The sequence below is a fragment of the Danio rerio genome, chromosome 24 (assembly GCF_049306965.1).
Source record: "Danio rerio strain Tuebingen ecotype United States chromosome 24, GRCz12tu, whole genome shotgun sequence".
NCBI lineage: Eukaryota > Metazoa > Chordata > Actinopteri > Cypriniformes > Danionidae > Danio > Danio rerio.
In genome coordinates, this window is record NC_133199.1 from 172,501 (window position 1) to 186,104 (window position 13,604).

The 13,604-nt window shown below is 39.1% G+C and overlaps 2 protein-coding genes across 11 annotated transcripts in view; both read left to right on the forward strand.

Moving 5' to 3' along the window:
- Positions 1-1,967, forward strand: part of reck (reversion-inducing-cysteine-rich protein with kazal motifs) — a 35,760-nt gene extending 33,793 nt beyond the window's left edge. For both annotated transcript variants that reach the window (XM_073939965.1, NM_001423853.1), the window contains exon 21: positions 438-1,967. In XM_073939965.1, the coding sequence (XP_073796066.1) occupies positions 438-644 (207 nt within the window). In that variant the 3' untranslated portion in view covers positions 645-1,967. The remainder of the gene's footprint in view (positions 1-437) is intronic.
- Positions 1,968-2,342: 375 nt separating this feature from the next.
- On the forward strand, positions 2,343-12,353 carry LOC141380795 (uncharacterized). Of its 9 annotated transcripts, XM_073941336.1 has the most exons (14): positions 2,343-2,413; positions 3,150-3,212; positions 4,112-4,156; positions 4,823-5,248; positions 5,338-5,436; positions 8,136-8,435; positions 8,659-8,974; positions 9,155-9,261; positions 9,427-9,491; positions 10,231-10,302; positions 10,375-10,434; positions 10,545-10,619; positions 10,714-10,771; positions 11,146-12,353. In XM_073941336.1, exons 7-14 carry the CDS (start codon positions 8,844-8,846, stop codon positions 11,181-11,183), a joined length of 606 nt encoding a protein of 201 aa, XP_073797437.1. In that variant the 5' UTR covers positions 2,343-2,413; positions 3,150-3,212; positions 4,112-4,156; positions 4,823-5,248; positions 5,338-5,436; positions 8,136-8,435; positions 8,659-8,843; the 3' UTR covers positions 11,184-12,353. The 9 variants fall into 9 exon arrangements, with proteins under 9 accessions (XP_073797437.1, XP_073797431.1, XP_073797432.1 ...); XM_073941330.1 differs by having other exon boundaries at positions 4,823-5,609; positions 8,124-8,435; XM_073941331.1 differs by having other exon boundaries at positions 4,823-5,609.
- Positions 12,354-13,604: the final 1,251 nt, after the last annotated feature.

A 13,604-nucleotide genomic window follows, 5' to 3' on the forward strand; every position in this document is an offset into this window, starting at 1 on the left:
AGCACTATATAGACAACATCCACACCACTGCAGTTATTAATCAGGGGTCAACACAGCGTAATGAACCACCAACTTATCCTGCAAAATGCCTTTCAGCTGCAACCCATCGCTGGGAAACACCCCCCCCTCTAGTTTAGTTTCATTCAAGTAGTTGAGTTGCAGACTACATTCTAGTAGTTGAGTTAGTGAGTGTGGTGTAGTGTAGTGTACTTGTACAGCAGCGTCTCCTCCTCCTCCTCCTCCTCCTCCTCCTCCTCCTCCTCCTCCTCCTCCTCAGGATTTCGTGCTCTTGCATCATTCGCTCCAGATGTTCTTCAGATTGGCTAAAAATATCCCAGTCGTCTGCAAGGAGCTCCTGGCCTATTTGAGCTGAATGTGTGTGTGTGTGTGTGTGTGTGTGTGTGTGTGTGTGTGTGTGTGTGTGTGTGTGTGTGCAGATTGAAGCCTGCAGTAAGGAAGCAGAGAAGATCGACTCCCTCATTAACTCGGGCAGCCCGACGCTGGTGTCTCACGTCCCTCTGTCTGCGTTCCTGAGCTCGGAGCTGCAGCTGTCCAGTGTTCGCTCCTCCAGCTGCGTCTCCATCAGTGTGTGTGTGCTGCTGCTGCTCTGCTCGCTCATCCTGACCCTGACCTCTGACCTCTGACCTGGACAATCAGACTGCGGCTGTATCCCAAATCGCCCCTATATCCTTAACAGTGCATGCAGATTCAAGTGTGCATGAGCCGGTGTGAGATTGTGACGGTGTCCTGATCACTGCTGTAATATCTGCTCTGGGTAAACAACATCTCTCCCCTACTGGACAGTAAGCAGTCATCATATCTTAGAGCAGTAAACATGTTACAGGCTAAATAATTCAAATACATCATGCAGTGCACTCAATCAATCCCACAATGCACTGCAATAATGAGGGTACAACACATGCACACTCAACAGCTGGACAACACCCATGATGCACTGCTAGAGTTCTGGCATCAGGCCACTAGATGGCGACTGAAGCTCACTCCTATCAGTGTTATTTCAAAATAAAATATGATTTAATGTCTCGTTACTAATAAACAGTGTTAAATAACTATCACAGGGTCTGAGCGAGACCAAACCGCATCTCTTAAGTGCACTCAGTTCTTCAAGTGGACTATATGACTGTAGGGGGCGAGGGTATAGGGTGTGATTTGGGACGCAGGACTCCTCAGAGATGCATGTCGATGCTGCTGTTGGACGTCTCGCTCGTACTCGAGCACATATCAGCTTTCTACCTTTGTAAAAACTGCCTCTTTTCCCTTTTAAGTATATAATATTATATTGTTTGAATTATTTTATTGTTCCTTTAATGCTAATTAATTAAAAATGGAGGAAGCAGCCATGTAAACGATAATGACAATCGCATTGCTTATCCGTAAAGTGATAAACAAACACAATATGCCTTGCTTATGAAGTTAAATATATATAAGTGTGTGTGTGTGTGTGTGTGTGTGTAGATGTTTTCTAAATGAAGTATTGCAAAAACAGGACTTTAATGTTGATAAGAGAAGCAGATGTTCTATTTTCTGATGATATCATGGTTTTTAACGCTGATTCCTGCATGATTGACCGTTCTGAAGTGTTTTATTGTGTGTCTGTGAGATGAAGTGTTGTGTATTTGCCTGTAGCACACTATGAAGGGCCCTTATTTTGACAGTATTATTGGCTCAGGCAGCTGTGTAGGCTGGTGTGTGTGTGTGTGTGTGTGTGTGTGTGCGTGCGTGTGTGCGTGTGCGTGTGTGCACCCATGTATATTTTTATATGATGATGATGATAATAATAATAAGTGTGATAATATTGCTGAAGGACTTCATCAGGAAAACATCTATATTGAAATTGACCAAAATATTAAATACATTTGTAATAATAATAATATTAATGTACCAAAAATATTTCCAGAAATGTACCCCAGAAATATTTCTACTTCAAATAAATGATATTCTTTTGACATGTTCGTCCATATCTGTGAGTCCTGAAGGTTAAACTCGTGCATTACAGTTTGGTTTAGCTGTTTTCAACACTGATAATAACCATAGATGTTTTTGATCATTATATTATATTGAAGGAATCGCTTTAGAATGCTTTACAACACAGCTATAAAGGATAAATGCACACACATGACTGCTTTTGTGGTCCAAGGTTGACTTTTCTTTATTTAAGAGCACTGAAATATTCTGAGAAACATGGTAAAATTATTCAATTAACGCAAACAAATTAGTTATAATAAACACAAGCCATAGCTGTAGCTTCAGTATGTGTTGGTTCCCTGTAGCTGTGTTCACGAGTCAATAGAGTCGTTCACTGAGTCGATTCGTTCAATTCCACACCGGAAGATTGTTTTGAGTTAGTTTGGAGCTGTTCAGCTGAAGCATATGGGAATATTGTTCCTCTGACGTAAGTTTCTGAAATGTGTGCTCATTTCCCGTGTATTTTCCGATCATTTCCGATTGGCTTCATTTTTGGTCAAGTGTCATGAGTTTCAGTGTTCACTCTGCGTTTTGCGCCTTTTTTGATCCTAATTTGGCGGGAAAATTCGTTTACGCGGTTCAGCTTCAGGAAACGCTGTAGTTCTGCGTTAATGTAATATGTACACATTGTAAACATTAATATTTAGCTTGGTTTCTGTGGTGGATTTAATTATGGATTGCCAACTGTTATACTGTACTCAGTAAATGGACACTACTGCAGTCTTACAGTTCCTCTATTAGTAGAATGAATATGAATAATTAATTTTATTCCACACCCCCACAAGTTGATGCATAGGCTAATGATATTATTGTCTTCTGTGGGTAGATTATGAGAAAATAATCTAATATTCTAAATCTGCCTAAAGTCAAAACTATCAGCATTTTGGGCGGAGCTACCAGTCGCTTAGGGTTGGGCCCTCTGACATTGGGGTGGGGTTATCAGTGCATGAGGGCGGGGCTATCTGACCTCTTTAGGCCAGGGCTTGTCTGTCTTTTTGCCTGTAAAGTCATAAAGTAAAAGCAGCAAACACGCTGCTTTAAACATTCATTAATCTGTATATACAGCATGTAGAGCTCCGCCTCAGGAAATTCACATTGCATTATTATTCACTGATGTGTTTTTATAGGTAATTGAAGGTTATTCAGTGTGTTGTTCATTGCAGAGCTCCTCTGTTAATTAAAGAAGAAACCCCTGCAGGTTCTGAATGAAATCAAGCTTCAGACAGGTGAGGAAAAGTCACTCAGTAGTACTGTAATGCATGGTTCATCATGAGGGCTGCACAGTATATCAGTTCAGCATCGATATGGCAATGTGTGCGTCTGCAATAGTGTCTTCACTGAGATCTGCAGTGTCCAGTCTGAACTATAGTGGAGCAGAAGATGCAGAGTTATAGTTAATCGCTGTGTTTATACGCAATTTATGATTTGTGCAACAACAAAAAAATAACAATTCTTCTTTCTAGTCCAAATATCTACATTTCAAAGAGAAACAAGATTATTTCGCTCACCGCACTTCCCTAAACAAGCAAAAAACACTTCATTTTCACTGATTTCTTGGTGAAAACTACACAACATTTCTACTTGCTCTGATCTTTTTCTGATGTTTGCACTAGAAACAATTTAGTTTTATTTATTTATTTAAATAAAACAATAGATATATATCAGGAGAAATAAAAAATAAAAGCAGCTCAATATCGTAATGCATTACTACTTTCAGAAGTAACTCTCCTCACAGCGCTCTCCAATGACGGCTCCACTCCTCTGTGCTGGAGACGGAGATCTGGAGTGATGGAGCAGATCTGTGAAGCAGATTCCAGCTCATTGCAGACTGTCCTGACACACCGAACACCGAGAGCCAGAACACTGAGACAGAGAGAGAGAGTGTGTGTGTGTGTGCCCTGTATTCCTCATATTGTGGGCACCAAATGTCCCCATAAGTGTAGTAATGCCAGATCATTTTAGAGTAGAAATAGAGAGACTATGAAGATAGCTGTGTGTGTGTGTGTGTGTGTGTGTGTGTGTGTGTGTTCATCTCTCTGTCACTGCACAGCACTTGTTAAAGCAGTCTCTGAGGTTTATTGGGTCGTCACTGAGCTGATGAAGTCTTCCTCTGTCTTGTTTTCAGGTTCCTCAGGAGACGGTGAATGATTCCTCCTGAAGCGGCGTGACGGTGAGTGTGTGTGAAGCACATCTGTGCTCATTTCTCTGCTCTTCTCCATTTTAATTCTCATTTATTGTTTTCCAAATGTAGTTTAAAGAGTCCTAAATCCCACTGAGCACAGCCAAAGACAACAGCACATCCACGACTGAGAAATGCAGACTATTACACACTAATACACTACTGAGTAATGACCATCTGCGACATGTGGGAAATCTAGATTTTAGAATTTGCATCGTATTTTTGCAGCTGAACAGCATATGAACTACTGTCATAACTAAATGGGCTGTATTGTGTGTGTGTGTGTGAATGAGTGTGTATGGGGGTTTGCCAGTACTGGGTTGCAGCTGGAAGGGTATCCGCTGTGTAAAACATATGCTGGAATAGTTGGCAATTCATTCCGCAGTGGTGACCCCTGATTAATAAAGGCACTAAGCTAAAAATAAAATGAATGAATGAAAATGGGCCGCAGTGTGTGTGCCTACAGGTTGTGGGGTGAGTGTTGAGCTAACATCCCACCTCGTAAAATTAGATGTGAAACACCAACATGGTGCGGTTAAATATCAACTTCGATATAAACAGCCCTGTGAGTAAGTGTGTGTGTGTGTGTGTGTGTGTGTGTGTGTGTGTGTGTGTGTGTGTGTGTGTGTGTGTGTGTGTGTGTGACTCTGTCTGCAGGCAGTGGTGTAAGTGGTGGTCTTCCGCTGTGGTGTTTCAGCTGTAGTGTGGTGCTGTGGGGAAAACAGGAAGGCATTGTGTGGAGGAGCTGCAGAAACACCAACATTACACTGAGCACACTTGCTCAACACTCAGCTGTAGTTACACACAGATATGTAAACCTCTGAGAGTGGATGAGCTCAAGAGCATCAGCTGATCAGCCAATGAGAAGAAGGGGGTGGGGCATGTCAGACACTAGAGAGCATTTGATTGGTCAGAAGATGTGATGAGAAACTGAAGCAGGAGGAGACGATTGCATCTTCTGAAAGCAGATTCTGTCTCTGTGTGGAGATTACAGATATCCTGCAGACTGATCATATCATCTAAAACATGAGAAATCCACCACGCTGTCCTGTTAATGACCGCACTCTGAGGACGAGTGAGCAGGTCTATTAAACAGTCGCTCCCATCTGTCTTGATTTAAAACAATACATGCATGAGAAAACTTTAACCACCACAACATCTCTTATCTGCAGACAAAGACAGTGCAGGGTGCAATCTGCAGTCTGATCAGACACAACGAAGACTCTCATATCATTTCAGCAGGAAACAGCTTAAGAAATAGCAGTCAAGAAGTTACGTATCACACACACTCACACACACACACACACACACACACACACACACACACACACACGCACACATCAGTCCTGCACTCCTACACCATAGAGATGCACATTACATTACATTAGCATGAAGATGAAGATGTGGGCTCTCCTGCTGCTGCTGCTGCTCACACACACCTCAGGTAAAGCTGAATCACACATATTCACAATTTACTCTTTATTTATGGAAGATAAACGTGTAAACTGCCACTAAATACTAGGTATACTCATTTAAGATAGTAATGGGCAGCAATTAAACTGTTCATAAGTGTAAAAGTCACTGTGTTTACTGAAGTTTTTAAGGTGGAATCAGCTTGTAGCACTTAAGGTTTACTCACTGTTTTAAAGTAACTGATGGCTTTTCACAGTGTGTGTTTTTACATTAAAAGAACCACAAATAACAGCAAAAAGCCTAAAAGAGCTCACAGTACTGTCCATCAGGAGCACTTCCACACTGGCTAGTTTTCAGAGGATGTAAATAACTCCTCTTTTTAAGACCGCTTGCTTATATTCTTGACAGTTCTGGAGTGTTTCTGATTTTCCGTCTGTGTTGAATCCTTGTATTTATTGCATGTTTTATTCTCACTGTTGTTGTAGAGCTTTGGGTTTTAGAAAAGTGTATTAAAAATGAAATGTAGTATTATTATTAGTATATTTTACTTTAAAGCAAGCTATAAATGATGGAGTGAGAAAAAAACTGAATTTTAAAGCCTTGATGTAGAGCTGCACTATATATGGTTTCAGCATTGATATTGCAGTCATCATTGACAGTATGCAGTGTCGAGTCTGGATTATAACTGATCACTTGCATGTGTTTTTGATGCCTGTGATTGTATAATGATTTTATATGAAGCTGTACCGTATGATTAATGTGATTGAAGTATTTTTATTTTCATCATTGTTACTGTACTTGCGTACTGTTAGACTCAGATAAAACACTTTATTTCCACTGTATTCTTGATTGTATTTATCGATTGTTATGGATGAAAATACACACAACACAAAAGCTCTTTATTGGATTTTATAGAAATGTAAAGAGTAAAGATGAATTAGTCTCTGACTAAACATGTGCATGAAAATACTCATACACAAACACACTGCAAATAGCACAGACCACAATGAAAATGTGTCGGGGATCCCAAACCTTTTCTAGATTGTTTATTAGATGTTATGGGGATGCACTCCCACTGCAGAATCATCCCGATCCATCTGACATTATTAATTAGTGCCAATTAGAGATATGAAGTCATCTGGTGATGATGTATTCATATCGCATTATATATATATATATAGATTGCAAAATAAAAATAATACTGCAGTGTTAGGTTTTACCAATATTGTGCAGAGCTACCTTGAATCATTTGTTGCTGTTTGGACCTGAATTTGTAATGGTTTTGTTGTGCTTTATTATTTTCATTTATTTTATTACTGTAGTCAAGTTCTGTTTTTATTATACAAATTGCAATTAAAAAAACAAAAACTCCTCATATTCACCACCATCAGCTCTGACAGAAAGCAGTTTAATGCACATAAACTCACTGCAGATTGTTGGATTTATTCTTGGTTCAGTTTGGCTTGAGTTCATATTCATATTAAAGCTGCATTGTCAGATTGAGCATGCTTTAGAAACAACGAGTTGAGAAGTGAGTCAATGACAATATATTTTATGTATGAAATATGGATTCTGTTTTGAAATGTTTCATGCATATCATATTTAACTTCTCTTTTTTTTGCAAAGGAATGTTTTGGTTAATCAAACACTTGCATTTCTATTTAAAGTAATATTTTGATAAACCTAAAGGCCATGTTTCACTCGAATTTACATTCTTAAAAGTTGTTGTCTATGGGTTGAGTTATATATATATGTACAGTTGAAGTCAGAATTAATTGTATAAATTAAAAAAAAAATCTTTTTTTAAAATATTTCCCAAATGATGTTGAGCAGATTGAGGAAATGTTCACAGTGTGTCTGATAATATTTGTTCTTCTGGAGAAAGTCTGATTTGTTTTATTTCAGCTAGAATAAAAGCAGTTATTAATTTTTTTAAACACCATTTTAGGGACAATATTATTAGCCCCTTTAAGCTATATTTTTTCTTAATAATCTACAGAACAAACCATAATTATACAATAACTTGCCTAATTACCCCAACCTGCTTAGTTAACTTAATTAACCCAGTTGAGCCTGCCTAGTTACCCTAATTACCCTAGTGAAAAATACATTTCTAATAATCAGTCTAATAATTTAGAATTATCGGTCTAATAATTCAGGGGGGCTAATAATTCTGACTTCAACTGTATGTATATATATATATATAATTCCTTAGGGTAACTAAATTGCATTTTATTGAAATTGCACTTATTATATTTACACTTTCCCCCACCGGAGCTCACAAAATCTCCACAGTCAGTAAAGTTAGTGTTGGAGCACATCAGGTCATCATCATCTCATTTTATTTTGATTTCTGGTAAAGATAAAGGCCAATCCTGACTCCAATTTAAAGAAGTAAAGGTGTTTTATTTTCTATACGTGGAAATAGACAGATGTTGTGTAGTAGTACTGACTCAGTCGTGTAATAATATACTTTAGAATAATATAATAATTGGAAAGCAGGAATGGTGATTAATAACTTTCCCAACACTGATTATACGTATAGTTTCCTCCACAGGAGCTGAAGACATCTCCACCGTCAGTCAAGTTACTGTTGGCCAACATCAGAACATCACAATCCCGTGTGTGTACGCTAAGCAGCTTGTGGGATTCAGGAAGTATGTGTCTACTGGGGACTGGTGGCTGTTCAGCAGGACTGTGTCTGACAGGAGAGTGTGTGTTGTGGAGCACAGAGCGCAGCGTTTCTTTACCGTTACCCTGTCAGACGCTAGATCTGCAGACTCGGGGAGATACTGGTGCGCTGTGGAGAAATACGGCCCTGATCTGTACGCTGCATTCGACATCACTGTCACTGAAGGTACTCACAATCACCTTTAAACATCACCTGTTCTGCAGAAATCAGTGCTGAAGGGGTTAAACTCTGAGATAGCTGTGTCTGAAGCCCTTACTGAAGTGTGTCCTTTAACACTGACAGCGTGCGCTAGTAACATGAACATCGTGCATTTGGCTTCATGCAGATTGTACTGTTCTGTCACCTTCATCTCAGATCTCATGATGTGTGTGTGTGTGTGTGTGTGTAGGTCCGTCAGCTCTGCGTGTGTCCAGTCAGAGTGTGTCCGTGTCTGAAGGATCCGTCGTGACTCTGCTGTGTGCCGGAGCTTCACAGTGGTGCAGCGTTGGAGGATCCTGTGTGGAGAAACAGAGAGGAACGCTGAATACAGCAGACGTGACCCTCAGCAGGACAGCAGGAGTTCTGAACGTCACCATGAAGAGCCTGCAGAGCGCACACAGCGGCTGGTATTACTGCGCAGACCAGAACACACAGATACCGGTTCATATCACAGTGAAGAAGAGGAAGAACAACACGGCAGGAGGAGACAACAACACTGAGCACAGGTCACACACACACACACTGAGCACAGGTCACACACACACACACACACTGAGCACAGGTCACACACACACACACACACACACACTGAGCACAGGTCACACACTCATATATGAACTTTGCTTGTGTTTACTCTGTTTACTGTGGTAAACTCAGATGACTAAGGTGACAACTTAAACTTTCAGCTGGAGCGGTGAAGCGGTGGGCTCTACAGCTGCTGTGTGTGTGTGTGTGGCTCTGCTGCTGCTGATCTGTGGAGCCGTTACACTGACCAGAGTCAGGAAACACACACGTGAGTCACATACTGACCCACTGAGGACCACACACATCTTCTGGGGTTCATACATGTGTGTGTGTGTGTGTGTGTGTGTGTGTGTGTGTGTGTGTGTGTGTGTGTGTGTGTGTGTGTGTGTGTGTGTGTGTGTGTGTGTGTGTGTGTGTGTGTGTGCTTCTGCAGGACACACAGCTGACAGTGCAGATCCTCCTAAAGACACACAGCAGGTCCTCATCAGCAGTATTACAGTAATGACGCTCTGATATTACAGTGATCATGATCAACACATCACTGAGCAGCACTGGCATCATACACCACTCACTCATTCATTAAATCATTCATTCATTCACTTATTCATTCATTCATTCATTCATTCATTCATTTATGCATTCACTCATTCATGCATTCATTCACTCATTCATTCATTCGTTCATTCATGCATTAATTTATTCACTCATTTATTCATTCATTCATGCATTCATTCACTCATTCATTCACTCATTCAGTCACTTATTCATTCATTCACTCATTCATTCACTCATTCAGTCACTTATTCATTCATTCACTCATCCATTCATGCATTAATTCATTCATTCATGCGTTGATTCATTCACTCATTCATTCATCTATGCATTCATTCATTCATTCACTCATTCATTGACTCATTCGTTCATTCATTCATTCATTCACTCATTCATTAATGGATTCATTTATTCATTCATTCACTCATTCATTCATGCATTCATTCACTCATTCATGCATTCACTCATTCATTCACTCACTCATTCATTCATGCATTAATTCACTTATTCATTCACTCATTCATTTGTTCATTCACTCATTCATTCACTCATTCATTCATTCACTCATTAATTCATTCATGCATTCATTCTCTCATTCATTCATTCATTCATTCACTCATTCATTTGTTCATTCACTTATTCATTCACTCATTCATTCATTCATTCGTTCATTTGATGTCTTTAGGAAAAAAGGACAAACATTAAGGCTGAGTCGGAGCTCTATGTGTGTATGTCTGGTGTCCATCTGAAGCATCAGGTGTGTTTTAATAGTAATGCTGCAGCATTCATCATCCTCCATCATCTATCATATCAGTCTGTGTTTTTCCAGGGGAATGCGGGAAACACCCAGGCTGCAAATCTGTATGAAGTCATGTCTGAGAACAATCAGGTATACCTGCGATGATCTGCTGTAGCTTTCACCTACAGTCATCATCCACGGCTGATCATACTCTGATTATTAATAATTCGCTCACTCACTCATTATTCATTTGTTTACAGGAGAATGAACACAACACTGAGCACACATCTGAAAATCCCTATGAGCTCATGTCTGGAATAAAGCAGAGCAGGCAGGTAATGTTTTAGCTTTATTAACATGTAATGTGGTATTTATATGCTGCTGATATTCTCATTATAACTAATGTCAATCAATCATTCGGGTTTAAAGGAGAACAAGCAAAGAGTGAACATGAAAATCCAGCACTGCACTTACACTGAACACTCAGGTACATTTCTGTGTGTGTGTGTGTGTGTGTGTGTGTGTGTGTGTGTGTGTGTGTGTGTGTGTGTGTGTGTGTTTTTGTGTGTGTGTGTGTGTGTGTGTGTGTGTGTGTTTTTGTGTGTGTGTGTGTGTGTGTGTGTGTGTGTTTTTGTGTGTGTGTGTGTGTGTGTGTGTGTGTGTGTGTGTGTTTATATATTGCACTGTAAGAATTGCTGGTTTCCACACAAATTAAGTTAACTGAACTTATTGGAGTGGATTGAACATAGAAACTATCAAGTTTTCCCTCAAATAACTGAAGAGTTGTGTTGATTCAGCTCATTTTAAATAAGAAGTCTGAACAAAAAGCAAAATCACTCTTGTATTTGTTTATTTTAATAGGCAAAAACGGGAAAAATGAAGAGTTCATCTGCGGCTGAAACATCCGTGATACACTCATGCACAGACGACAGATTTAATTAAACTCTTGTTTGTAATGTTATTTAGTCAGTTTGACCCACTGAACTCAAGGTTAAAGCAAGTGTAAAATAACAATATATATATATATAGTTGAAGACAGAATTATTACCCCCGTTTATTTTTTCCTAATTTCTGTTAGCGGAGAGCAGATTTCTCCAACACATTTCTGCACATAACAGTGTTAATAACTCATCTCTAATAACTGATGTATTTTCTCTTTGTCATGATGACAGCACATAATATTAGACTAGATATTCTTCACTCTAGTATTCTGCTTAAAGTGACATGTAAAGGCTTCACTAGGGTAATTAAGTTAACTAGGCAGGTTAGGGTAATTAGGCAAGTTATTGTATAACAGTGGTTTGATCTGATTATCAGAAACTAATATAGCTTAAAGGAGCTAATAATATTGACCTTAAAATGGTGTTCAAAAATTAAAAACTGCTTTTATTCTAGCCAAAATAAAACAAATAAGACTTTCTCCAGAAGAACAAACATTATCAGACACACTGTGAACATTTCCTCAGTCTGTTCAACAAGAAACAAAAATTTAAAGGGGGCAAATAATTCTGACTTCAACTGTGTGTGTGTGTGTGTGTGTGTGTGTGTGTGTGTGTGTGTGTGTGTGTGTGTGTGTTTGTGTGTGTGTGTGTGTGTGTGTGTTTATATAATTATATGTTTGTTATGCCTTGAGGAGATGCTGAAGACATGCACATTATAGAAATAACATTTTTATAATAAAAGCATAAAATACGCTTCATCATACTCGCACTGAAAAAACTGAACACAATTCTGACCAAAAGACTGTACTGTGTGGACAAATATCACAGTTTTACCTGATTTTATATTTGATAGTCTTTCTGGCAGCGTTATCTTATTCAGTTTTTATTGGGTGAATTATTATGTTGTATTAGAGCTGCAGGATATTGGATGAATCTGACATTGCCATATCTTGTCTTACTGCGATATGTATTGTGATATAATTTCACCAGCTGGTTTGGAAAGCTTTTGGAAAGACTTTTATTCATTTCAATGAATTGGGATGATCAAGTGCTTTTCTGTGCAGTGGATCTGTATTAATTTTGATAAATTACAAGCAAAAATTAATAAATAAACAGTGCTTTCTGGTTTTCTGGGAGTCTGACAGTATTCTAGTACAGAAATTGAATAATCAGATGTAGAATAACATGATCATCATTGCATAAATCATTACAAATAATAATATTGAATTATATCTTTTAATCTTTAATAAATAATCTAGTCTTGTGATGTGACTATTGCAGATGCACACACTGCGATATCCATACTCACAGTGTGTATTGTTTATCACTAATGTATCTCATTAGGAACACTGATCAGGCATTTAACCTGTTCTGTCTTTACTTTTTATTTTTACTGGCAACCTTACAGACACCAGGCTTAAGTGTACAGTGCTGAATGCCCTGTGCTCTACATGTGTGTGTGTGTGTGTGTTATCCAGACAGCGCTGTGTGTTCAGTTTGTTTGTCTTTGACCTCATGAGGGTCTGCTGAAGTGGAAAAGCCGTGTGGGTGTGAAACTGCTCGTTTCTCATTTTGCAGAAAACACTGGAAACACACTGTAGAGTAAAAGCCATCGTGTGTGTGTGTGTGTGTGTGTGTGTGTGTGTGTCTGTCTGTGTGTGTGTGTGTCTGTGTGTGTGTGTGTGTGTGTGTGTGTGTGTGTGTGTCTGTGTCTTTGTCTGTGTCTGTGTCTGTGTGTGTGTGTGTGTGTGTGTGTGTGTGTGTGTGTGTGTGTGTGTGTGTGTGTGTGTGTGTGAACACACTTCTGAACACAGCAGATTATATTCTGGAGATCTGCATTTCATTTATTTACTCTTAAAGCAGTTGAGCACTGAGCTGGAGAACAAGACTGAAGGCCAAATAATAATACAGACAAACCACTGCGCTTTAAAATAACCACAGAGACCGAAGTCTTTGTAATGAGCATTGATTTATGTCGTACATGCTTCAAGACACTTTGATACATAAGGCTGTCAATCAACTCCATAGCAACAGAACACACTAACCTAGCAACCATTAATCATCAGCTGTATCTCCGCATCAGAACATCATAGAGACGTGAGGATTGGCTCATTTGACATGCTCGAAATGCTTATGAAGTATTAAGATTTGATAAAAGATGTATTCTAGAGTTTTAAATAGGCTTTCTGCTCTGACTGATTGGCACAGCCCAGAACATGACTATAATTTATCATTTTCATCAGCAGTAATCACTATAACATGTGAGATTCAGTCAGTTCTACTCTCCAGTATGTCGGACTGAGGATGCGTTATAGGTAAACATGCTCTGTTGTCAGCACGGCTTATGGTTTTTGTCTTATTTCTAGTCCAAATATCTAA